This window comes from Merops nubicus, unplaced genomic scaffold, assembly GCF_000691845.1.
Source record: "Merops nubicus isolate BGI_N331 unplaced genomic scaffold, ASM69184v1 scaffold23717, whole genome shotgun sequence".
In the NCBI taxonomy this organism is placed as follows: Eukaryota; Metazoa; Chordata; class Aves; order Coraciiformes; family Meropidae; genus Merops; species Merops nubicus.
The window spans coordinates 17,937-44,885 of NW_008619991.1; the positions used below are offsets into that span (position 1 = coordinate 17,937).

General features: G+C 44.6%; 1 protein-coding gene across 1 annotated transcript in view; it reads left to right on the forward strand.

The window, feature by feature from the left end:
- Positions 1 to 23,148, forward strand: part of SYT6 (synaptotagmin VI) — a 34,786-nt gene extending 11,638 nt beyond the window's left edge. Inside the window, exons 2-7 of the mRNA XM_008943992.1 lie at positions 7,480 to 7,816; positions 9,672 to 10,227; positions 14,201 to 14,321; positions 15,736 to 15,907; positions 16,806 to 16,956; positions 22,974 to 23,148. Of these exons, the coding sequence (XP_008942240.1) occupies positions 7,480 to 7,816; positions 9,672 to 10,227; positions 14,201 to 14,321; positions 15,736 to 15,907; positions 16,806 to 16,956; positions 22,974 to 23,045 (1,409 nt within the window). The 3' untranslated portion in view covers positions 23,046 to 23,148. The remainder of the gene's footprint in view (positions 1 to 7,479; positions 7,817 to 9,671; positions 10,228 to 14,200; positions 14,322 to 15,735; positions 15,908 to 16,805; positions 16,957 to 22,973) is intronic.
- Positions 23,149 to 26,949: the final 3,801 nt, after the last annotated feature.

The window sequence follows — 26,949 nt, forward strand, 5'->3', positions numbered from 1 at the left end:
CTTGCTGCTACATGGGGGCTGCTCTGCAGCCCTTATCGCCACCCGCAGCATGAGCTAATGTCTGAGGGCTGACAGAAGCTCTAATCAATCCATAATTATTGTCTAACCTGGTCCTCTAATATCTGCTGAGAACTTGTTGAAATATTTTCCCCTCACTATCAACTCACACCTCTATGTGATCTTGGAGCAGCAGCCCCTGCAGCAGGGATTCTCCATAGATTCAGCTCCTGTGCTGCTTGTGAGAAGCAAACTGACTGCAGTTAGACTTTGAAGTGACAGCTGCTAATGACTTGTCTAGCTCAAGAATATCTCAGGACAGATGCCTATAGCTTATAGCTGCCTAGAGAGCACAACCAGTAAATCAAGAAGAGAAATGTTGCTAAAGAGTCAAATGGCAACCAAATAGCAGTGAGTAGGCCTGAAGATGGGACAATGGAGACCTCAGTAGAGGACTGAGATGCTGGACTTAATCCAGCAAACAGAGGCAATTAGTGAGCAGGCTTGCAGCGCTTCCCTCCTGCAGCCGTGTTCTTTGCAGACCCCAGCGCCACTGAGCTGCGGGCTCTGTTAAATAGCCGTGCTGGCTGAGATAAGAACTGAAGCTGTGTGACAGGGACACTGATCTGTATTATTTGCTCTGTTACCGTTCCCATGGCTGTGGCGTGCTTGTGGAGGGTATAAGGAAGGAGCTGGCTGAGAACTCCACGCTGCTGCGTAGTAGCCCACAGCCCATCCAACACAGCATTTCACAACTTATAAGACAGGCAGTTCCCTTTTCAAAATTCCTCTTGCAAAGTGCTCTGTTTGCTGCTGTGCTCCATGGTGCCTGGCAGGGCTCACTCTGAGCTGTGTTCCCGAAGGCATAGCTCCCTTGCTTTGCTGTGGTTTGTGTTTTGGTTGTGGTGCTGCTGGATGTTATGCTTCTGCATTTGTTTAACATTCGGTTTCTGCTCCGTCCAGTCCCTGCTCCTTCCTCTGTAAGGCTTCAGAGCTGAACGATCTTTCCAAATAAATGTCTATAGCTAGGCTTTAATGGAAATCTCTTTCTTTTCCCCTGCTGTTTTCTTGTGCTTCTTTCAGCCCCCACCTCAGGCATCCAAAATTCACCATAGTTTCTCATGCCTAATTTCCAGCCTCAGCTAATCAAACTTACACTGCTGATGCTTCTCAATTGAGAGAAAATTAGATCAGCAGTTGGTGGGTGCTTCACATGGTCTTTTGTAGCACCAGAGCTGCCTGTCTTCTCCTCCAGCAATAACTCTTGTAGTAATCCATCATTTGAATGCAAGATCTCTACAAAGCCCTACAGAAATAGAACAATACAGTCTCAGAAGCACTGCGGCAATAGAAGAATGTGGCAAAAATGGACGAAGAAGCCTGGAAATATCTCCTAATGTGATATGTGCAGTGGTTGATACATTACACTGGGAAACAAGTTATGTAGCCAGAGCAAGTGAGGTTAAGGTACATCATCATCAGCCCCTACCTCTGAGCTCTGCCATCTCCTGTGACTGCTCTTCCAGGAGCATTTGCTGTGGCAAGACGTTACACGCTCCACGTCATAGCTCAGAATAGTTGGGAGCTGCTTTTTCAGCTGAAAGAAATTTGGCAGGGAACAAACCAGCAAGTAAGTACAAAACTTACCAGTAAGAAGCTGTCCTAGGGAAGATGGCCATTCGCTCTTCTTAGGATCAGAGGCTTTGTCTGGGTCTGTGCATGATGATGGAGCTGTGCGACCAAACATGCTGCCAGTATCCACCTCAGCAGCAAGCCATGTCAAAGTGCCTTTGCTGCTCTGGTGAGGGGGCTGTGCTGAGGGTGCTCCAGGCCTTGCAGAAACCCATCTGTCCTCTTGCAGGTGCCGAGGGGCTCTGGGAGCGGGACCGCTGGGTCGGTGGCACAGGTCCTGGGGGCTGCTGCAGCCGAGCACCTCCAGCATGCAGGGCCTCAGCCTATAGCCTTTTGATTGTTTTCAGCCCCCTTGAACTTCCACTTGTGCTATTCAGACTGTTTAAATTCAGCAGGTAGCTGGAATGACTAATAGATGCTGGAGTGTTGAGAGAGCCATCAAATGTGTTTTGTTTTCTCAGTGGGGAATGGGTGGAAGTGAAGCTAAATTACATCTTCAAGATATGAAATATAACTCTTCATATTAAACTCAAGAGTTATCCATGAATCCCTTTAATGATAGTACAAGCTACTTCACAGTAATAAAATTCAATGTTGCCATAATTAGACCAGTATTGTCTTTCAGTTAATAGACTGTTGTAATCATGGCTTTGTCATATTATTAATCGCTTTCTGTTTGGACTTTGCTAATTATCCCCTTTGGTAATTCAGTTTGGGTATTATGAAGTCATCAGGGACATGAAGCTGAAAGGTGGTTCCATCATATTCTCTTAATTAGTTCCCATCCCAAGACAAATTAAAATGGATAGTTGCACTGGTGAGCTGTTTTCTGAGCGCATGGAGACCAGGGCAAGGGAAGGGCTGGACTAAGCAAGAAGTTATCCCTTTTGCCTAATTTGATCTTAGCTTTACAGTCTTAAATTGCTCCACTGTCCCTTTGGCCTGCCCTGGGCCTTCTCATCTTTTACTTGGAAGGCAGTACAAAGTAGTGACCTTCTCTGAAGTTTTGCAGTTTTAGCCATTCTGTGAGCTTTGTTGTAAGATTCACTAGCAAGGTTTTTAGATGTTACAAAACCAGTAAAAACAACTGCTGAGACAAGGCAACAGAGAAATGAGATAATTTACTGGTAAAGTTGGTAGATTTCAGACTGTTGCCTTTGTGTTCTTGGCACCCCCATTGCTCGTCCTCAGTTTCAGGTCTTTAATGCAGTGAGAGAGTTCACTGTTTGAATCCTGTGCCAAAAAATCACCGTTGTGAAGCTTGTTTGTATTTAAATGCTTATATATGATCTGATCTCTCAGCTTGCGTCCCTTGTCACTGACTTGGGGTGTCTCTGCATGTTCCCATTGTCACGCTGGTCTTGCCACTGCTCCTGATGGCTCTGGGAGCACGGTGCTGTCCTTTGCCTTGGGAGAGGGACAGACCTGGGCCACACAGCTCCTGAGAATCACCCAGCCAGCTTCTAACCACTCTCATCCCCCTTTCCTTCATAGATAAATAACTGCTTCTGCTGAAAGAAAACCAAAACTCAGTGGTTTTTTTTGAACGAGTCCGTTTCAGCTGTCAGTGCTGTCTCTGAAGACTTTGATTCATTATTTTCCCTTCTGCCAGGCTGCAGGGGTGGGAGTTCAGTTTCCCCATGGACTCGATTTTGATGTTTAACAGTATCTCCTACTGCATAAGTGGTGATAAGTGATCATTTATCACTAGCCTCTCGGGTACTGCTTGCTTTCTCCTATTCACTAAAGGAAAGCAGAGCAAAGACCATAATCCCTGAGCCTTCCTGTGGATGTGCTTATGTCTGTCCTGGCAGCAAGTGGCTTTCTGGTTTAGAAAGCTCTGTTTCTCTCTCCATCACCTGTTCTGATGGGGAATCTGTGGCACAACTCATCACAAGCTCATTCCTGGCTGAGAGGAGGCTCTCCCCAGTTCTCCTGATGCAGAAATGCTTTTGGTGAAGGTCTCTCCTTTGCAGCAAAGGACCAGGGCTGCTGGTGGTGGTTATCAATGGTCACTTCTTGGGCATTGCTGTGTGATGTAATAGTGCTTTGTGTCTGTAGGCACTGGGACAGAGTCTCAGTTTTCCAAGGAGTTTGGGTGCATATAGAAACAAATTCAATATTTCTCTTTTGTTCCACATACCATGCCAAAACTCTGCTACAGAAACACCTTCATAGGTGGGGCAGACCATCCCTGAAGGAGCTGCCTCTGTTCTCCTCGGTAAATAACAGCTTGGTGACTTACCACAAGCATATCAGCACACAGAAGTAAATGTCCAGGTCCACGTCCATGTCGTTCGTGCTGCTTGGTCTCCCCTCCCTTCTCGTTGTCATGTGAGAGCTTCATCATTGCTGCTCTGTAGCCAGTTGCCAGCTGAGGGTTCCTCTGGGAAGTGGCTCTTGCTCCCAGGGGGGGAGCGAGAGTGAACAGCCATGTTAATTAGTATTTGCCACCTCCTCCTTTTAAGATTTATCTTTTCAATTGCAGGTTGTAGCAAAAGTTATCTTGTTTTTAGTCTCTTTTAAGTTAAAGGACATTTAAAGCATAAAATTTTGAATACTAGGCATTTTTTTTAAAAAGTAACTGGTATTTTCAAATTTGTAAGAGAAAGCTCATTAAATCAATTAATGTCAACTCTCTCCAACTGATATTTCCGTTTAATAAGTCACAAAAAATTCTTGAGGAATTATTGTCATTTTCAGATAAACCAATATTCTTACCAGGCAGATGCTTAAAAAATGTCTGTAAAATCCCAGTCCCTCCTACAGGTGTTCTGTGTGAGCTGTCAGAGGAAATGAGGTCATGCATTAAAGTATCTGTGAATCATGTCAAAGACATTGTGAATGCCAGCTCAGTAAGAAGTGACATGAACTAAGATTTTTCTCAAGCTGGCAACAGGTTTTCAGAAGGGATAACTGATTATTTCTGTTTTCCATTATTGAGGCTGGTGTGCTAGCAGAGCCATGCAAGCTACACAGCTTCTTAAAATGGCAGAAGTATCTTAACAGAAACTTTTCTGTCACGTAACAGCTCCCAGCTGTGATAGAGTCTGCACTGCAACTATTTCCTTTGTAACAGCATAGATATATCCACAAAAAGTCCATGTTCTTAAATTTTCCTGTGAAACTGTTTGATGCCGAGTTTCCTGGGCACAATTCCAAGACTTAATTCCAGTATAGGAAAGTGGTACCTCTGCACTCTGCTTTGGTGAGAACACATTTAGCCAGATCTCTAAGGAAGCTCCACTGCTAACTTGTACAATCCTCTTTATTATTGAGTAAGATGAGACCTCTTTATTTTCCCCACTAGTGATCTCTATTTCCATCTTGGAGCTATAGCAGAAAATAAATGGTGCAGTCTGACCCACACAGGAGGCTGGTGAGGGAGAGGAAAAGTTGCAAAAGCTTCCGGATGGCATTTACTCTGTCCATCCACACCTGCTGGCACCTTCCAGCCCTTCCTCTCAAGTCAAAGAACCTGCAGGCAGTCAGGAAGCTTTGCCTCAATCTCTTAGGGAATTTGCCTAGCTAGGTAATTTTGTGGAAAAACAGTGCATGTCCTCTGGGATATCAGAAACAACATGGTTTCCCAGCTGTTCAGCAGAACTGCCTTGTTCCAGTGTAGCTGTCACATTTTGCGTCTGATGCTTCCTTGGGATATCACTTACAAAAAGAATCCTAAATATATAGTAGCTGTTGTATTCCCAGATAGCACGTTAGCAAAATTTGATGACATAAATGGATTCATGAATAATTTACTGTTATGTTTCATCAGTGGTGGTTGGTGGTAAAATAAAATAAAATAAAATAAAATAAAATAAAAAATTAAATTCAGCTATTTTATCAAAATAAAAATTTAGTCTTTCCTCATATTTAATAGATTTTTCTCAATCTTGAACATTAAATTAAGAAGGTGATGCTGCTGCTCTGCCCTGGTGAGACCTCACCTGAAGTACTGTGTCCAGCTCTTGAGCCTGCAGCACAAGAAAGACATGGATCTCTTGGAGTGGGTCCAGAGGAGGGCACAGAAATTACCTGAGGACTGGAACCCCTCTGCTCTAAAACCAGGCTGAGAGAGTTATTCAGCCTGGAGAAGAGAAGGCGCCAGGGAGACCTTGTTGTGGCCTCCTAGTACTTAAAGGGGGCTCATAAGAATGGTGGGAACAGACAATTTAGCAGGGCTTGTTGCAACATTTTTTACACTGAGTGTAGTGAGACCCTGGCCCAGGCTGATCTTAACCTTTCCAACCCAAACCAGCCAAATCTGTGATTCTATGAAATGTCTTGTTACAGCTGTGCAGAACTGAACTATATGGCTAAAAGAAACAGAAGGTCTTCTTATGGCTTCTATTTAATGTACAGTGTAGAACTAAAAATAGACAATATTTTCTCTTTTTGAAGTGCTGTGAATCATTTCACAGACGAGATCATATATATATATATATATACACACATATACACACACACATACGTACATAGATCTATATAACCTACTCTTTTCCTGATTCCTCATCCATAGGCTCTTTCCTTTCCAGAAGAAGGTTGAAATGCTGAAATACATAGTGTATGAGGTAAAAATGATTCAGAGAGTCAGAGAATGTACACAAATTCTGTGCTATTCAGGGTAAGGAAGAATGTGTAGTACTTTCTGTACAGCCTCTTTCTATGTTTGGTTTCACTGCATCAGCAGCTTGTGATTTTTTTTTTTTAAATTGGTATTTACTTTTTATTCCCCGTAGGCACATCTGGACAAGATGTGAGCATCAGTAGTACAACAACAATCTACTTTCCAGGGTCATGTGGTTTGTAATACAGTGTCTGAACACCTGTGGTATGAAGCAAAAAGGCAGTTTCTGTGGCACAGCACTGGAGCTTGTTTCTACTGTGCAATTCTACAGTTCTTCCTGATTTCAGACTCAGCAGTTTTCCAATGCTATAAAACAAACCAAGGATGATATTTTATAGCCACTGTGATGGGTTAACCCTGGCTGAGCAAGAGATGTCCACCAAGCCACTCTATCATCATTCCCATTTCCTCTCCCTCCTTCACAGAGCAAGAGGGGAAAGGAAAATGAGACGAAGACAAAATCCCTCGTGGGTAAAAACAAGGGCAGTTAAATTAGAAAGCACAGCCAAGCAATGCTGCACACAGAAGCAAAGAGAAAAAAAAAAAAACAGATTTATTCTCTACTTCACATCATCAGGCTGTATCTGGCCCCTTCCTGGAAAGCAGAGCTCCAAAGCGTGTGGTGGTTGCTCTGGAGGACCAAGGTGCAACACCCCCTCACCCCTTTGTACCAGCTCTATAGTTAAGCTGATGTCATATGGTCTGGAATATCCCTTTGGTCAATTCAGGTCAGCTGTTCTGGGTAAGTTCCCCTCAGGCTCCTGCCCCCTCATCCCACTGATGGGGAATGTTAGAAGGAGCCTTGGTGCTGTGTGAGCACTGCTCAGTGGCAGTCACAACATGGGTGTTATCAACACCCTTCTAACTGCCAACACAAAACCACTGCACCACAGGGGCTGCCATGGGAAAATCAGCTCAGCCAGACCCGATATACCAGTCATGGTGTAAAACTTCATAGCTCTGGCTGTCTGGAGCAACCCATTACTCAACAGAAGCGTCTGGAGCAGGGAGTGGTGCCAGCTCTGCCAGGGGATGCTCACTTGGGTTTGACTCTTCCTTGTAGAACCTGCTAAGATCTCTCCATTGGTCATGATATAGGTCAGTTTGGACCATTTTTTCCCTTTACGTACAGCTTTCTCACCATCTTTCTCTTCTTTTCTCCTCTCCCCTCCCCTTCTGCTCCTCCCCTCTCCCTGTCTCTGTTGCCTTCTCTCCTGCTGTAGAGCTCTCCATCAGTCTCCTTGCAGTGATAGTTATTGTGTGTGGACTGGCCCTGGTGGCAGTTTTTTTGTTTCTCTTTTGGAAGCTGTGCTGGGTTCCCTGGAGAAACAAGGCCATTTCTTCTAACCCGGCCATCTCGCAGAGCGAGGCAGACTACAGCAAGGAGAACATGGCAGACAAGCTCAAGGACACGGGTGCCAAAAGTTTCCTGGAGGCAGCGGTGAAGATCAGCCACACGTCGCCAGACATCCCTGCGGAGGTGCAGCTCTCCATGAGGGAGCACGTCATGCGGCGCACGCGGATCCAGCGGCAGGCCACGGAGCCGGCGGCCTCGGGCAGGTGAGCGGCCGCGGAAGGGGGGGGCGTCTAAGGGAGCCCCAGGCTCGGGCACCTCCAGGGAGGCTAAAGAGAGCACCCCACCTACGTGCTGCATTACCTTCCAAAGACTGGTCATTAACCAATTAATGTGTTAAGACTGGCTTACCGTGGGCCCTTTTTTTAAAAAAAAACAAGGAATCAAACCCTATTATTGTGACTTGACCTCATTGTGTCAAGCCATCAGTATGCTTTGGCCACTTTAATTGTGTTCCAGCATGAGAGGCAGGCTGAAGTATCAATGATGGTATCCTGTCAGACAGAATTAGAACGTTTTGCTCTCTCTTCTTGCCATGGCTCCTAGCAGAACAATTAGAGAAGCAGAACTGACGTCTGGCTTGCTGCACAGGCTCTGAACCAGCTTGGCTCAGTGCTTCTGCTCAGCATGCCTCGGTCTCAGCCCAGGACTGCCTTGTCAGGAGCTTGCTCAGTAAATCAGGATAAGGCTGTGTGAACCATGGGACACCTTCTTGGCAGGAATACTGAGAAACACAGTTCTTTGTTGACAGAGAAGGCCATGAAGCTGGGACAGGAGAGGGTGATCACAGGGTCCTGGCCGTGCCCCAGCACTTCTGCTTGCTTTGTCAGCTGTGCCCATCATGTGTGTGAGAGTGCAACTGCGAAACCAGACATGGCTCGGGAAATTAGCTGCAGTCTTGTGGAATTAACAAGGCACTGATCACAGCCTTCTGTTTGAAGAAGCTGGAGTTAAAATCAATATGATGCCACCTGCAATTGTGCCACATACTCTTTTATTTAACTGCACCACTTTATGGACAGCTGATTGCCTCTCTGTCATGCACATGCTCATTCTGCTTTTATTACACCTTTCCAGCAGAGGAGGAAACGAAAGCTCAGCCTGTCTGAATTAGGACAAAGTAGGACTTGATCATATGTGGGAAGGTTTCAAACCCACTTTCTCAAGTGAACAAGCCCAGCATGAACCACAGGCAGGCAGCCAGACCTGGGGACACGGAAACAACCTCAGCAGTTTGGGATCTCTGACTCACAGCCCAACCTAGCCCAGGCCAAAATGCCTTTGAGGAACCTGCCAAGGGAAGAGAGGTCTCTGAGCACCACATATCACCAAAAGATAATGGTCTGTCTGTACAAGTTCTTAGTATGTTTAAATAACTACATATGCTGCTCTTGTAAACAGCAGATAGTTTGAAATAATGCCATGAGACCACAGAAAGCTTTTATGCTTTGCTCAGGTAAAACTTTGCTTGCACACAGTTTCCCTCGTGCTGAAGGGGAGCTCAAAGCAAGAGACAGCTTCCAGAGGAGGCTGTGCTTTCCTCCCTGTCAAGAATTATCTGCTGGTTTCTAATGTGAGTCTGTTGAGGAAGTTTGGAAACAGCAATACCTAAAGTAAAACCTAGCTTTTTGAGTTGGTCATTGTTGTCTCACTTTAACGAGAAATTTTAGACTAAGGGAAACTTTGTGCCAGTATCTTGGAAGTGCAAGGACTGACGGTGGCAAAGACTCTCCACACTGAATTATATATGGCTTGGTTAAGGTGTTGTTGAGTCTTTTATATTTAGCTGTAGGCTGTTTCTTGTTTACCAGATGAAAAAATATGCAGCTTGCTGAAAATACTCTGAAAATTAGAAAATTTGCTTGGTTGGTTCCCTTGACCACTGGAGGTAATCCCTTCGATGTTCATCTCCATACCGTACGTGGTGTCGGTACAGAGGTCAGGCACATCCCGCACTCATCTGTGTGCTCTCCCTGCTTCCCTAGGGTTAGTAGTCCGGGGGAGAAAAAGGAGAGAAATGTCCTTGGAAAACCACAGAGCTGTTGTGTCTTCCTCCTGCAGGCACATCTCCTTCAAAAGGCACCTTCCTCGGCAGATGCACGTGTCCATGGACTGTGGCACGGACCCGCCGGCCGCAGCTGAGCAGCCCACGAGCATCGGTCGCATTAAACCCGAACTTTATAAGCAAAAATCTGTTGACTCTGAGGACCTCAAAAAAGAGGCAGCAAAACCCTGTGGGAAAATTAACTTCTCTCTGAAATATGACTACGAGAATGAGACATTGATTGTTCGAATTCTCAGGGCTTTTGACTTGCCAGCCAAAGACTTCTGCGGCAGCTCAGATCCCTATGTGAAGATCTACCTCCTGCCTGACAGGAAGCGGAAGTTCCAGACACGAGTCCACAGGAAGACTCTGAATCCCACCTTTGACGAGTCCTTCCATTTCCCTGTGCCCCATGAGGAGCTGGGAAGTAGGAAGCTCCACCTGAGCGTCTTTGACTTTGACAGGTTCTCCAGACATGACATGATAGGAGAAGTTATCTTGGAGAACCTGTTTGAGGCCTCAGACCTTTCCCGGGAGACTTCCATTTGGAAGGACATTCAGTATGCAACGACGGTGAGTATCTACTCTGGCAGTTGTCCCTGCCCTGGGAGCATCTGCAGCGTGGTGTCATGGCAGGGTGATACTTGTGTGTGCGTAAGGCAGGTACTGAGTATGTCCAGAGCCTGACGTGGGTCTTTGAGTAGTTCTGTTGAATTTTCTGAAGGTGAAGACAAGCATCAGAGAAGGAAAAGTTCCAGCTACTTCCAGTGTTGCAAGGAGCTGGCAGGAGAAGCCACCTTCTTGCATTGATCAGTTCAGAAACAATGACATTAACCTCTGCATAATAGCTCTCTGCTTCTCCACCATCCTCCCAGGAGGACCTGGCTGGTTATGAGGGCGAACAAATGATTGGACTGTTTTGCAGCTGGAGACCAAGTCAGTTGCCATCTTTGTCATTTTGTGTTGTTATTTCTGAAACTGGAATATGCAATGGCCTCACCCCTGTGGCTGAGAGCATGGGCCCTGTCAAATCTTTCCTAGTGAATGGCATGACCTCCTGACTTGCAAAAATCTGTCCCGTTGCTTCCTTTGCAGCTGATCTCATATCCTTGCTCTTCTGCTTTCTGTATTTGGGAACAAATTGTCAAATATAAATATTGGTTGCATTTTGATCAGCAGTATCAATACATTTGCGTTGTAACTCTGCAGCTTTTTCCTCTGTACCATGTTCCCCAGCAGTTGTATCCCTTGGTCACTTCTCCTGGTGCTTGTTCTGCCACTGTGGTGTGTTCGTAACTTTCTAAAAGAGCCGTGTGGTCTGACATGTGCATGCAGCACTGGGACTCAGCATGGGAGCTCAGCACCCAGGCACCATGGGGAATGTGGTGTGCATGCAGCATGCTGGCCCTGGTAGGAGCTCTGAGGCTACCAGAGAGCAGGTGTCACACTTCTCTGGCTGTACAGCTTCTGCCACATCTGTCTAAGGGCCATGAGATGTTTGTGATGCCTGCCAGGTACCCTGGGACATTGCTAAGGGTGTGCTGTGAGCTGCAGCTGTGTTGCCTTTGAGCATCTTGCCTGCAGGTGAGGTGAGGCACTGGACCACAGGGAAAGTCAATGGTATTTGTTGGGAGGGTGTTTACAGCTCTTGGTTTTCAATCCACAAACAGCCACGCCTGTTATGATTAATGGGTGGTAATGAAATGAAAAACACTGTCAAGGAGGCAAGCAGGTGTCAGGCACACTGGTTCACCTGGCAAAGGGTTGCTAGGAGAGAAGCAAGGTGCATCACACATGTAGATGCTCTGTCTCCAAGACTCAGCTTGCTGTGGGCTCTGCCAGGCTGGCTGTGGTGTGCTGTGGCGCTGAATCCTGGCGTGAAGTCACTCATGTGGTGGCAGAGAGTTTCCCTTTCCTTCCTATATGACCAGCATGTGAAGACTGTGGTAAGCTGAAGAGTTGAGAGGGAAAAGGCCTGTGGGCAGGACTGAAACGGGAACAGGGTAACGCTTAGTCTCACATAAAGCATGAAGCTGCAGGAGAAGGCTATGGAGCTTTTAACTCGTGGAAGTGCTGTGTTTTGCTGGGATGGTTCTGCAAGAAGGAGTGGGTGTTTTCCTAGTTAAATAAACTAATTTAATGAGGAAAAACAACAACAACAACAACAACCACCACCAAAAAAAAAACCAAACACAAAACCAGGCGGAGGCACACCAACAGAAGGGTTGCTGAGGAAAAATCCTCCAAAGAAGGTGTGAGAGGAGCAGAGTGAACATCATCATGCCCCAGGTGTGTTGTGTATCAGCCTTGCAGAGCTCCCACAGAAACATCGAGCGCCGCACTTGGCTCCATCACCTCATTGTCTCTGTGCCATTCCTTGGGAATGGGCCAATATTGATACATCTCAGCCACCTGTAACACACTCAAGGACATTTCTGTTTAATAAAAGATGAGAAGGGTAAATACAGTTTTCAAAATACCCAAGGAAAGCTCGGGGTGACTAATAATACATTAGATCAATTCTGTGGGTAAGAAGATAGGAACGCACTTAAGGAATGATATAAGCTATTCAAATAGCTGGCACTCAACTATTTAATTAATGATTGTACAGCTTGTGAATCAGTGAAACATTTTTGGTTTCAAGTCTGAAAGGGTAATTGATTCAGAGCTTCCATTATTTCCTAAGAGGTACTGATACACATTTTGGAAATGTCCCGATGACTATAATTGCAAGAAGATAATGCACCCACAGGACATGTTTTAGTCCCCCATATTTATGGTTGCAAACAAAAAATTTCTCGACATTGGTTCATTAAGGTAAGTAAGAGAGCAGGGTGGGAACTCTGAGTATTAAACTCTTGCTTACCAGCAAATAGCACCTCTAAGATAATATTTATTTAGATACTTACAATCTATTCATACATTGTCATGTCCAGAAAACATTTGACTGACACTGTTTCTTTTGTACACTCTATGCTTGAGGACATTTTCAATTTATTTGCTAATCAAGTGAAGTCTTGTCAAGAATCAAGACTTTTAGATAACATTTATTAGTATTCTGCATGTCTAAGTGACATAAATATCTAATCTTTGCCTTACCAGAGAATGAGAAGGAAATCATTTGGCAAAAATCTCATCCATCAACAAGATCTATTCTCCTAACACTTAGCAAAGCTTTAAGTGCCTAATACATTTACTTGTCTTTCTAGTTCCATCACTCTACTACTAACAGCTATATTTTCTTTTTCAGCAGATCATTATATCACATTGAAATTAGTCCAACACTCTCTTTCAAAAAAAAAAAATAGGTTGTTTGCTGTACAGATGTGGGATCTGCATGGACAAAATAAGACTTTTTTTCTTTATTATTCCATTTTTAGAAGGTGTTTGGAAATCTTTCTGCTGACTTCAGATGATAATGCTTTCTAGTTTAAATAATAACCTCCTTCCCCCCCCAGCTCCCCCCTCTGAATTCCCATGAGCAAGGCAATGATGGAATGGGCTTTTAGGAGGTGTAGTAGGTAAGGCTGCATGTACAAGAGGTGCTGAAAGCTATGTTGGTTTATAGAGCACTAAAAGAGTAAATTGCATTGACCTCTGTGTAATCCAGAAACTACCAAATGTTTCTGAGTGCCATCTGCTGGTTAATTCACTATTTATATACACACATACACAAGCCTCATACTGCCTTTGTTAGCTCTCTGAAGGCATCTCAGAGGGGTTGCTCATCCAAACAATAGTAATCATGTCACAACCTAAAAGTTCAGTTGCCACTAGATGGTTCAACTACTTCATGATTCTCTTCTGTTTTAAACCTATGACCCCTTGGTCTGTAGCTACCTCATAATTCATATTGAATTTCAGAGGAAATCACTGTGTTAGTCAGAGATGTCTGCATTCTGTGCACCAACAAAGTCCTTAAACTCTATTACTGCACCAATGGTACTGGGTGTACTAAAAAGTCACTTGTTGAATTTGCTGCAGTATGAGCAGAGAACAGGGCACTGCTGCATGTTCAGGTCTCACCTTTCTGTGATCTCTCTGTGTTTGTATTGCATTCCTCCATTTGAGGAAACAGAGTTTAGGGTCACACACTTGGCACTAGAAGATACGTACTGTACATTCAAGCAAACCTTGATACAAATGTAATTTCCTTAATGGCCTTCACTTTGTGTTAGATATCACTTCACTCCTGCACAAGAAATGGAGCAGAGGAAGAGGAGAGCATTAGATGTAACTGTGTAATAGGAAGCTCATACTCCACTGAAGCAGTGGAATATTATCCTTAACTATGGTTTACAGTTGTAACATTTGGACAGATATTTCTTTCCTTTTTCCTACATTCATTTTTAGCCAAATAATGGTGGGATACTCTGGAAGCACTGCCATGTAGTAAAGTGTCATTCACTTGAACATGACAGAGCCGAAAGCCTGTTTCAGTGTGAGTGCTGTGTGAGTCCTGCATGAAGCATTGTGGAGGAGGCTGGAGGCAGCCTGGCTGGTTCTTGCACTTTTCCAATGTAATGTGTTCTCTGTTTTATTAAAGGAAAGCGTGGACCTGGGAGAGATCATGTTTTCCCTTTGTTATTTGCCAACTGCAGGTCGCCTCACCTTAACAGTCATTAAATGTAGGAATCTCAAAGCTATGGATATCACTGGTTACTCAGGTAGGTGCTCGATGGCTGAGAAGGACCCCATCACATCCACACTTCTTCCTCCTCCCGCAGGGTAGCCTCAAGGGATAGTGGCCATATGTTTCTTGATGCCAAGGCTGTATCATCATGGAAACACTTGACAAAGCTTTGTGCATGTCTTAACTATGAACAAAATTTAAAAGTAGATTTACCTTTTAAACACACTTGCAAGGGCATGAATCCAGGGAACATGAACATACTATTCAAGGGGACTGCCAGCAGTTTACCATCCCCACCAAAGGGTTTGCAGCATCAAAGCTTTGATCCATTTACTGGGCTGGATGCTTCAGATCTGTTGCAGATACTGACCCTAGCAGTTTTATGTGAGTAGGGAGCTTTCCATCAGATAACTTTCTACAGCCATACATAATCAATCATTTCACCCCAAGATTAGGAAAGGATCATGCGCCACCTGGGTAAATCCCAGGTGAATGTGCATTCCTCTGTACAGTGGCAAATACTCAAATATTGGGGTCAAAGTCACCTGAAGACTGTATTTATCTGCAGTCCCAAAGAGTTGGCTTTCAAATTTAGCATGCACAAATTCTGGATTTCAACATAAAAAGCAGTTTCTTTTCCAGAGATCAGCATCATAACTTTTGAATTTCATTGACAACTTGTATAAAAAGCAGTAACAAACCAGTAAAAGATCTTTGCAGAACACACTTCTCCTCAGTTGGAGCTTGATGCCATATGAAATGTTGAAGAATTGAGACTGAGATGAAACCAGCCCAGCATTTCTGTAATCATATATTGCACATTTACTGTTACTTGAAAAATGCATTGAAATTACCTGGGCAGCTGTCAGAGCAAACAGGAGCTGCTCGCAACTTGAGGGCGTTCTGTCATGGTAGCAGTGCAGGAAAGGGTGCCTGTAAAATAACTCCTCTGCCTGTTTGGATTGTCAAAATGCTGCATTACATTTTTCTCCTGTAGGCAAATTTTGAAAAAGTTATGTTTTTGCTTTAGTGAAAGCCCTGGGTTTGCTGTCTGTGGCCATGCAATTAACACAAGCTGGAAGGCCTGAGTGCCCAGTGCTCCTTATCATCTTCTGATTAATACAGGCACTTTGCTTGAGGTGGGACCTTCTTACACTTCCAAACCCTTATCACAGAAAAACTGGTGGAAACAGATGGTTTTTTTCTTCCAATAAGTTTACGGTGCTGGTTGTCCAGTGCCTGAACCTCACATCAGCACTTACACCAGTATGAGAAATGGTTGATGCAGCTGGTACACAGACATCCCTTTTTCTGAAAGTACATTTGAGGAGTGCCTTTGGCTCATGGTAACTTACAGTCCATCCCTCAATATTGCTGTTTCTGTGTTGTGATGGTAACAAAATAAACCTTCATAACCAGAAGGTCTTTTCCTATCACTTCCTCTCCAGATCCATATGTCAAAGTGTCTTTGCTCTGTGATGGGCGAAGACTGAAAAAGAAGAAAACCACCATAAAGAAAAACACACTTAATCCTACTTACAATGAAGCAATAATCTTTGACATTCCCCCAGAGAACATGGATCAAGTCAGTCTGCTTATCTCTGTTATGGATTATGATCGGTAGGTGGGAGGCTCTGGAGAGCTGGAGGAAAAAACGTCCCCTTGGGTGGTGGTTTTCCTGCTCAATAGCCATTTTCCTTAGTATCAGGGCCCTGACTGCACGGCTTTGGGCATCAATCTGTCTCTGGTGATTTATTGTTAAAGTGTCATTGATATTTACGGTTATGGAAAATTACCTGCTAGAATACCTTCCCCAGGAGAGTGGTGAGACCCTGGGATGGGTTGCCCAGGGAGGGGGTTGAGGCCCCATCCCTGGGGGTCTTTAAGGCCAGGCTGGAGGAGGCTCTGGGCAGCCTGATCTAGTGGGAGGTGTCCCTGCTCATGGCAGAGGGGTTGGAACTGGGGGATCCTTGTGGTCCCTTCTAACCCTGACAGATTCTGATCTGTTTTAGCAGAGGACTTACTAGTGTTGGCTTAATGGTTGGATTTGATGATCCTAAAGATCTCTTCCAGCCTGAAGGATTCTAGGATTCTATAATAGCAGATATGGTAAAGCTGGTCCTTTGCTTTATGGCATTTTCCTGGGTGAGTACTGTGTTGCCTTTCACTGTTTGCTGGTCCTGCAAACCCTCATCCTGTTTTAGAAAGCCAGTGTTCTCACTGTGAGGAGCACTTGGTGTATGAAGTACCCACTGCTGACCTTGCATGCATTCCTATCCAGATTCAGTACCTGGACTTCTCTGCAGTTTGAATCGTTCCAAAGTTGTGATTATTTCTGGTGGTAGCAGTGCCTCACTGGGAGGTCTGCACGCACTGGCAGTGTCAGACAAGGTCTGGCTGTGCTCAGGCAGGTATGACAGCCCATGTTCATGAGCACCAGGCCTCTGGCACTCCACGGACTCAGCGTACAGGCAGCCTGAGCAAGAGATAATCACGTTGCTTTTCTGTTGTTCTTCAGAGTGGGTCACAATGAGATTATTGGGGTTTGCCGTGTGGGTGTCAGTGCTGAAGGACTGGGCAGAGACCACTGGAATGAGATGCTGGCATACCCACGCAAGCCCATCGCGCACTGGCATCCATTAGTGGAGGTGAAGAAGTCATTCAAAGAGGTGTGTGAAGTTATTATTTCATTTTAGCGCAGGCACTGTGCATGAGTGAGCTGGTTCAAGGCTTTCAGAGAGCTTCTATTCTCACTTGGCATTTTCTGACAAGAGCTGAGGGAATTTTCTCACCAGAAATGAACTCTAGAGAACAACATCTCTGTATTGTCTTGAAATAGCTCCTTGAGCTTGCAAGCAAGAATGAAAGGGACAGTATATACAGATGTAAGTGTTGCCATGTTTTTTCTTTCTTTCTTTTTTTTTTAATTTTTAAATTAGAGATTGAGAGCAGTAAGTAAAGAGAATGCTGTTCTGATTGCAGAATAAATTTACCAGGGATATTGCCCATTTCAATTTTCAATTTTTTCATCCTAAAAGATTTTCCTGTTGACTCATCCCCAGGCCTTTGAGGGAGAATAAATAGAACAAATGTAAATGCTCTAAGCATTTCCAGAGAAAGAGAATCACTTGATGCAGCCCCAGATAATAAAATAGGGCTGAAATGCCTGGATAGTGTTTTGACCATCTCTAACATTTTCTTCCTCCTTTTACTCCATTTTCTCACAGTCCTATAGACCTCTTTATTTTTTGCCTTATTTAAGTCATAAATTCGGGAGGAGAGAAATGTGGAAAATGGCCTGCATACTATTGACACTTCAGCAATGAAAAGAAAGCCAGGATTTGTGGCCAGTGATAGTATAATAAAGGCAATCAAACCTCCCACTGTATCTGGGGCTAAGGAGGCATTTTTCCTCAAAGCCACAAACTAAGTACCTAACAAAAAGCATCTTATTTTCCACTTGAAGTTCAGACACTGAGCTCTGCTAGAAGGCAGTTACCAGACTTGGGGATCCTTCACAGTGGTCTGAATTAGTATGCATCAAACCCTACGTTTCTTTGAACCCGGCTCTTTCCTCTAACAAGAACACAGTTTGTGCTCAGTGCTCTCTGTCCCAGCTCATATTCATCAGGCTGATTTCTCATATTCATCAGATGTGCCTCTCCCCAAGGCAGGTTTGCATCTGTTGTGGATTTCTTTCTCCCTCCAAGCATTTGTACGCAGCAGTAGTGTGAAGTGAGGCCAGCCGCCCCAGCATACCTCTGCAGCAGGTTTCATTACTGCTGCATCCCTTGGTGGGCATTCCTCTATCACAGATTAAATGTGGCCATAGGGCCCTTACCAGAGCCAGGGTGTATCAGAGGAATTTCCTCGCTCCCTGGACCCACATCGATTACACCCAGTGGGAAAACCTGGCAATTAATATTTTAGTTCAAGACATAGTGGAGATACATATATAAGGTAATGGGAATCTGAAAATTTGCCCTCACTTGCATGAGGTGTTCTGTGAGCTCATAGTGCATCACTGTAAATTGGAGGTAACCACCCGGGTCATCTGGCAGAACCGGTTACATCAAACCAAAATTAAGCTGATGTGCAATTATAATGGTACTATTGCCTTTGGGTGGTGAGCATTGCTGGGCTTTCATTAGCCTTTCCATGCTAAAACCCTGGCATTGCACACATGAGCCATAGCTGTCTGGGCAGGCAGCATGTGCTGCCCCACAATGCCACAGAGAGCTGGGGACCTCTGAGTTTCATCACAAATGCTTAGTGTTCTTTTGTTTGAACAGTTAGATCAACATCTGTATAGCCCATAGGACTGCACCAGCACGATGCCAGCTGCCACATCTAACCAGGGGCAGAAGTTCCTTCTGCAGTTTGTAATTTATGTGTCTTTACCACACTGCTTTTCAGATGCAGGTGGGAGTTTAAAAGAAAGACCCTTGTAAAGTTTTTGATAGTCAATAGAAAAAGAAAGTAATAATTATTGTGACAAAACTCAGAGAAACAAAGGCAAGCACAAAAGATGACTCATCTTTTAAAATATACTTTGAAAACCACTGCTGAGCCCCTAAGACTTTGGAAAAAAAACCCAAGTGAATCATTTCACAAACCCCCAAAGCACAGGTCAGGAGCTCTGCTTAAAAGAACAGAGGAAAAAAAAAAGCCTCCAATCATCTGTTATGGTATTTCTGCCACAAGCTGGTACACAGATCCAGCAAGCAAATGGTCCCTATGTTTATTTGCCCTTTTAAGTTTTAGCATTGCTGTCTGCAAATCCCCAGTGCAGCTTAAAAAAAAACCCAAACAAACAGAAAACTCACAGGCCCCTGGAGGGAAATTGATGGGAAATGTTATTTGCTGGTTACAAGTAATTGTATCATCTCTTCCATGTGTGTTTGTGTGTTTTATGAAAAGCAATTTAGGTGTTGTACGTTGTGCCATCAGTGCCAGGTTCCTGTGCATGGTGTCTGTCCAGGTGAGGGGGTGCTGCTGGGGGAGGGCTGAGGGCAGAACCACTTGCCAGCTACCTCGGTCCAGACCCGTGGGCTGCCAGCTCCCTGGTCCGTCTGCCCTTGAATCCTGATGCTAGGGAGAAGCTGCTGACCCTCCATCCCTTTGTCATCCTTGTATCTTCGCCAGGGTGAGCTCAGGCTCTGCTGGCACCCTGAGCAGTCAGCTTCAGCTTCCTGAGCAATTGCAGCCAGGTGCTGGCAAAGGGAGAGTTTGCTTTCTAGTTGCTCCTCATGCTCTCCTCCGTTTGCTCTAGTGATTAGTAACAGTCTCTGCTGTACTTCAGTGTCCTTCCTGATTGAGTTCTTGATCTTAAACTGAAAGCAAGAAAGCTGGGATTGAATTGTCTTTCTGAAAGTGTAAATGGAGCAATGGGTGACTGGAGCTGTTAACCTGGGTGCTTTTAGCCTAGGAGGTCAGTGCCTGCTGCCATCCCCCGTGTGCTGCTCCGCAGTTTGATGTCCTGGTCCCCTCCCCACACCACACAGAACAACACTGCAGATGGGTGAAGAAAAGGGTGGAGAAATTGGACTTTCCTTACAAGTCTACATGCATACTGTCCTCTTTGGTATTCCTTGAAAAAAACTCTGGGGAAAAAAAAAAGAGCTTATACCAAATTTTGAGTACAGATAAGAATCACGGGTTCTGGTGAAGTTATCAGGAAAACTATTGCCAGAGTCATGTTGCACCAAGAGGATGAACTGTCCCTGGCCCCAGCTCTCTGCCACCGCAGTGCAGGACAGACAGACGGATGCCTGAGCCCTTGGGCTGTGCTCCCTGGGTCAGACCACTGGCACCCTCCTACATGGCAGGCATGGTTCCTTGCCTGTCCAAACCGAGGACCCTGGGCAGCATCATGCCAGTTCCAACAGCCACAGTGTTGGGCTAGCATGGCCCCAAACCCTCATTTTGGCATTGGCAGCATGACTCAGGCCCTTTCTCCATGAGCCAGTGTTGCTTCCTTCTCTTTCATTGCTGGAATCTTCAGGGAAACTTGCTTCTGTTACATTTCATGTCTTGGTTCACTCCATATTTATCAACAGTGAGTAACAAACTGTAATGATTGCACTTCTTTAATGACCATCATCATTAAAAAGAGAACATGTGCAAATGAATCATTAATTACAGGCTTCTAAGTACTATACTCCTCACACAGCCATTTAAAAGGCGAGTTTGTGAGCAGAAGAAAAGAATCCCACTTGCTGCTACATTTTAAAGTTTTTCTGACAACGAACTCTTGCCCTCAGCACAAACCTGTTTCCATTTTTTAGTCTCAAGGTCCTGCTGGCACCAGCTGCTGTAGCCTCAACCTCCCAGGTGTGCTTCAGCCATCCCACCCATTGCTGTTCTTCAGCGTTTCTCAACACACCCATCAGCTAGGTTAAGTGCTGTGTCTATAGAAAGAAATACAAAATTGCAGTGTCTTTACAGACATTGCAGGAGACTCTGAAAATTGGAAATTTATCTGTTATGTATGAAAGACAAACTCTGTCTGATACTGTAGATCAGCATCACAGTGCAATGCAAAATGGGTCTTTGATGTTGTCAAGTGACTCCGACATTCAGCATGGGAGCATTTATTTGTTTTAACTACTTCTCCACACAAAAAAACTCATAACTTTGCTGAGAGCTAAGTCATGACCACAGTGGAGAACAGACATTTATCTTTAAAGATACACAAAATCAGCCTCTTCCAGACTTCCGGGGATGTTTGACTTTCATTGAACTGTTCATCGTTTCTGACTGCTAACTACACAAGGGATGGTTCATTCTTTCTAATGAAATGAAGGAAAAATATCTCCAGGTTCCTAACAGCACAATGGTCACTTGAACCTTTGGAGTAGCAATCATTATCACTCTAACTGCAGGCAGAACAATGCAAGGAGCATGCTGAGGACTTTGCCAAAAGTCCATCTCTATTCTAATTTCTGCTTATCTGTTGTTTTATTGACAATTCTCATTGGGAGGCTTTATCAGTTTCTCAGGGATTTTAGCATCCCCATCTGACATGAGAAGAACAGAAGAAACTATTTCTTACCTTAAGGTAGCCTGTTGGAAGAACAACCTTTCCAGCTTCCTCGTTCATTAATTTCTGCTCAGCTCTGATGAAATACAGTCTGTATGATGCAAACCTGCACAGTGAGTTACTTCATGCTGACTTGTCTCTTTGGTGAAGGAAACTGGCTGAATTCTCGATCTGTTCTCTGTTCCTACTCTGTAACTATCAAAACACACACTCGTGAAATAAATTATAAAATCCCGGGTAAAATTTGATTTGCCAAATGGGTTTTCACCCACAGAAGCAAGACGCATACATGCTAGAGCACTAATGTTAGCCAGCAAAGAGTTTCAGCTTACGCAGGAGAGGAGGAATTGACCTGGGGGGCCACACAGAGCAGTAGAAGTGACATGCCTCTGAAATGCTGGGGTTTGAACCCAGAGCCCCGAACTGAGGTTGACATATGGAGATTCCCACAGCCCTTCATACAGAGGGGTGAGTTTGCCCTAGAGCTTCCCCCCAGGGTGGGGCCGGCCCTGCAGGGAGAGCCAGAAGGGAAATGAGCCCCAGGGGTCCTGCATTGAGTTGACAAAGGTCAGGTGTGTGCTTGGGGATAAAAGCTGGGACCACTGGCAGGGAGTCAGGAGTGTCTGTCTGTGGAGTGCACCCCACAGAGCTTCCTGGTTCAGGAAATACCTCCTGACTCTCCCTGGAGCTGGGCCCCAGTCTGTTTAGACCTTTGTGAACATGGGCTGATCTGGTGAGAGTTGCCATGTGGGCACCTTTTTCTTATATGTTTAACTGGCTGGTCTGGCTGTTTCCCATGCCAACTGTGGGAACCCTCGGGTCTCTGTTTGTACCCCCTGTTGTGGGCTGAGTCATGTCTTTTGTGGGATCGTTGGGGGTGGTGTCGTTTATGTCCCAGCTGATTGATCTGTTTGTACCCCCAGCGATCATTCATGGAATGTCCTTCTTGTGTACAATACAGTCTGTGTATTGGTTCATCTTCCTGCTGGCTGTATCATTTTTGTTGGGCCTGGTCATTGGCAAAGCAGCCTCCTGTTGTTTCTGGGAGATGTCTACCATTTGTCATTTGAGTTCAATAAAATAATGTGGTGAGATGGGCAAGCGCTCAAGGTGAGGAGTAATGACTTTGAATTATGATAGCCCCTAAGGCAGAGGACTGATAATTTACGATCCCACAAGTAGGGGGGGGGAGAAGAGGAAAGAATTTGCTACATGCGCTGACTGTCTGATGTGAATTCACTTTTTTAAAGTGAAACCGTGGGCATAGCTTCTGTGTAGTCACATCACCAGGCTGGAAAGACTCGAGCAGTTTTGCAGTTAGGCAGTATTTCTAAAACTAAAAGGCAACAGCACTAAACTGGGCAACAGCTAGACTGAGAGCAGACTTTCACTTCATAGCACGTGCAGATTCTGTTCATTCTTCTCTCTTTTGTGAGCCCTCCTTGTGATTATGATTTGATTTACAAAGCATTGAAGTAAATTGCTCAGTAATTCTCCCTGAGTGGGTAAACAGTAAGTTGAAACATGTCGTAGAGCAGATGAGAATACTGAGAACAGGAGAGGGACAGCGTGCTAAAGAGGTGTGAAGAATTTCAAATCATCTCTCCCTTTTGTTTAGACTTGCTTTATTTTTTCTTCCACCAGTGGCAAGGCCGGGCAGCAAGCTTCGACAGCCAGGGTTCCTGTCCCTCGCCTAAACCACCACCCACACCATGATCCAGAGCACAGCGAGTCAAATGGGACTAAACCAAGTTATTTTTGCACTTGGGCTACAGTCTCACTTGTTTGTTGCTGAGTGGCAGTGGCTGCAGTGAGACTTCCCAGTCTAGTTGTTGCTGCGTAAGCAAAGGCAGAAACCCGTTTTGTGGTCAAATATGTCTTTGTCTAATATGTCTCCTGAGGTGATGTTTTCTTTGTGGCTTTTACTGTATGGATCTGTTTCCAGAGGAAGAAGGTGGACTGAGACATGAACTGGAAGCTCTGTCTGTAAAATAACATGTAAAATAGCTTTTGGTCTGTACGAAGGCTGGAGGAGTGCCAAGATACTCTGAGTGTCTACAGAGAGCAGAGGTGGCAGCGAGGGGACCCCTGGACTGTCCCTGCTGCCTGCACCCGCTGGGAGAGACGCGAGGACTTCCCCTGGCCTGTGACAGACCTGTGCTCCTGTGGTCAGCCCAGATCCAGCAGTGTGGTCACAGGTTTCCTGTTCGTGTAGTGGTGTTCCTGACCTGCTAGAAGTTTATGCAGTGTATATCCCAAATTCCTTTTCTCATATATAAAAAATGTTTATTCCTCAGGGGGGAAAACCTGTTTTTTCCTTGTATTTGAAGTCTCCATAGAGCTACTTGCATGAGTAGTTTCCTAAGATCCCTTTGCAGCTGCTGTTCGTTGCCCCCGTGCAATTCCATGTTACCTGGAGTGGAGTGGACAGGACAGGACTGCGTTGCCACAAGTGGGGTTCAGACATAAAGGGGGAAAGATGTTACACAAATAGGTGGCATCCTTGCATGAACGCTAGACCTTTATTTCTTATATTGCCCTATTAAAAAAGGGGGTGAAAAAAGGATAAGGGGAAATACAGAAATACAACCAACACTAAAAAACCTTCCAAACTTTTTTTCTTGAACTATCATCACTTCCTTATAAAAAAAGAAAAAAAAAAAATTAAGGCCCCAACGTTGGAGGAAGATCAAGGTTTGAAAAAATAAAAGAAACTTTACTGGTTCCTTGGCTGCAGAGGCCAAAAATGAATTTATAACTTCCCAAGTACTGGCTTCGGAAACACAGCTGAATCAGCCGATCTTTATCAGGCAGCTGTGGATTTTGGACACTTTCTCGTCATGAATTTTTCTCTGAGTTAATAAGTACATTAGTGCTATTTGTTCCACTGTAATTAAATTAAGTAAGTGCAGATATTTTGGTTTTGAGTTAAAATTTGCTAGAAAGGCAGCCATTTCTCCTCACATCAAGTTAACAGAACTGTGTACATTGGCCACCATCTTCAGGCCAGCTTCAGGTTTCCATCTTTCTAAATGTCACAGCACCAGCCTTCACTGAACATCAGGATCAGCAGAGGAGGGCATTTGTTTGCCTTGTTTTTCTGCGTAAGATGAATTTGTTCAGTGAAGGGAAAATACATGATTTCTCACCTCAACTTGTATCTTAATTCTCTTTATGTGCCACATGCTATAGAAGCAGAAACTCAATAAAATTAATTTATTTGTAAGTCTTGCCCTGTCTGGTGAAATATTTCCTCTCATTAAAGCAGTAATTGTGTGTTATGGGATTTTGGATGGTTACAGTAATCATAGTAGATGCTATAAAGTGTGATAATTACAGCCCCTGGCACGGTACGAGGCACTGTAAGGGCAGGCTGCGTGACTTGGAGCAGACACTCAGACCCTGCAGTTCTTGGTTGTGCTGGGACAGTCAATGCACATCCCCTGGGGAACTGCTGAGCACTGGCTGCAAAAGAAAAGAAATATATTTCAAGTACTTACAGTTCATTGAAAGAATGGTAGAACATTGTTGCATAAATAAATAAATGCATTAGGTTTCCAGCATAAAGAGCATGGTAGGCTTCTACCAAGTGACATGGCTGAGGACACTTTTCGAGACAACTCATTCTTTCTGAGAACCTTCCAGGTCTTATTGCAGGAAAGGCTTTCTAACCATTGAGGTAGTTGGCTTACAGTGGTGGGTGGTTCAAAAACTGACCACTAGCCCCTAGACCTGGTTCTGAGCTGAACAAAGCCTCAGGAGTTAGTGCTGTGAATTGGAAAAGCATCTTGCAGATGTACAGATCAAATCACCTGGAACACAAGCCACAGCCATCCCAGCTGGATGCAAAGATGGCACTTGGCAATCATTAATGCACTAACCCACTCAAATCCTTTTCTTCTTTAATCCTGGCCTCTTGATTTTTGGTGTTCTCTGTATAATTTCTGTCTTTTATCCATTCTTCTTTTTATCTAGGATTTAGTCAAAACATATGTGGGGTTTGACACAAAGCTTCTATTTTTAATCCTTGCTTCATACAGATAATCGATTTCCATTCAATACTGGCTGTCACTTGCATTACTGGAAAACTAAATCTCACACTGGTGAAAAACACCCACACCTAGATCACTCAGACCCCCTACACTTATATTTTAGATGCTGGGATTTTGCCACGTTCCTCGCTGAGGAGATAATCAAACCATTGTGTGTTTGTCATCACTTCAGTGCAGCCACTCGAGAAGATTGGTCACACTAATGGAAATGAGAGATGCTGTACAAGTGCAAATATTTCCCTTTCATCTACAGATGGATTATAATTCTGAGAAGGAGTTGAGCCTGGCACAAGTGCCATCCCAATATTAGTCAAGGTGCTTTCTTGCTCCTCACTTTCCACGCTACTTGTAAGTGTATGATAGTAACTCACAGAGAAGTTTAAATTATTACCAAGCGAACTAAGGAGGACCAGCACAGGGCTGTGTCCCACAGGAGAGTTTGCCATCATGGAACTCGTACTCCTTTGAGCCTGAATGCAAGGGTGAATTTCCCTCCCTGGGGAGGATGCTGTCGCTGTCAGTCCTGCTCCAGGGCCGGGTGTGCTGTGCCAGGCAGCATGCCAGGGAGTGGGTGCTGGCCAGCCAGGGAAGGAGATGCTCACAAACCAGACACTGGCTACTGGTCACTTTGCAAAGTCTGCAAGCAGCCACAAATGAAGAGTCTATTTTATTTTGAGTACTGCAAACAAAATAAACAACACGAGCATTCCCAAACATTCCCTTTTTTTTTTTCTTTTTCCCCTTTCTTTTTAGTTTTAGTCTCACAGTCTCCTATTACATAGAGCAATGACTGACTGCAGGAAGAAAAGGAGACACTGAAGTGAAGGCTGTGCCTTAATGTCTGCTAGTTTAACTATGGGGACACAGGGAGACATGAAATCCCACAGGTCCATTGCACTGCTCATTACAAGGGGCCAGAGGGTTGAGGAACTGTCCCAGCCAAGTGCCCTCCCACTGATTTGAGAACAAAATAACAATATCTGAGAAAAAAAAAAAGGCAAAAAACAACCAATGAAAAGTGAGTTTCAGCCCCAGTGAACCTCTGCTCTTCACGCCCCCCCCCCCAGTGATGGCCCCAGACATCAGTCTTTAGTTCAAGTATCTTCAGTCCAGATACTTTTGTCTTCACTTATGAGGTAATAAATTAGACAGCAAATCATGGTTAATTTAAGAAAACTACAGCCCCATTCCTTGAGATCCTTATCTCAGTTCTGTATCTGCTCTTAATTTTTTCTACTTTTGTTATTTGCTCTCTTAATTGTCTCTGTAATCTAGCAGTCCTAGACTTCGCAGTCTCATTTTGCTGGAGGGTTTGTCCCCCAAGGCCCTGATCATTCTTCCTGCCATTAAGATTATATACATCAGTACCGTTGTGCACTTATTTAAATGTCGGGTCAGGGATCTAACTTCTAGTTACAATGCATCATGCAAGGATGACCTCTCTGGGACTAGAATCTCTGTCTGGAATTTATATGGAGTCGTAGCTCCTAGACGCACGCACCCAGCTGGTTTGCTCTCTTTGGTGTGTGCTCACCGAGCTGCTGCCGGGCAGCGTGGGGCTGGGGTGC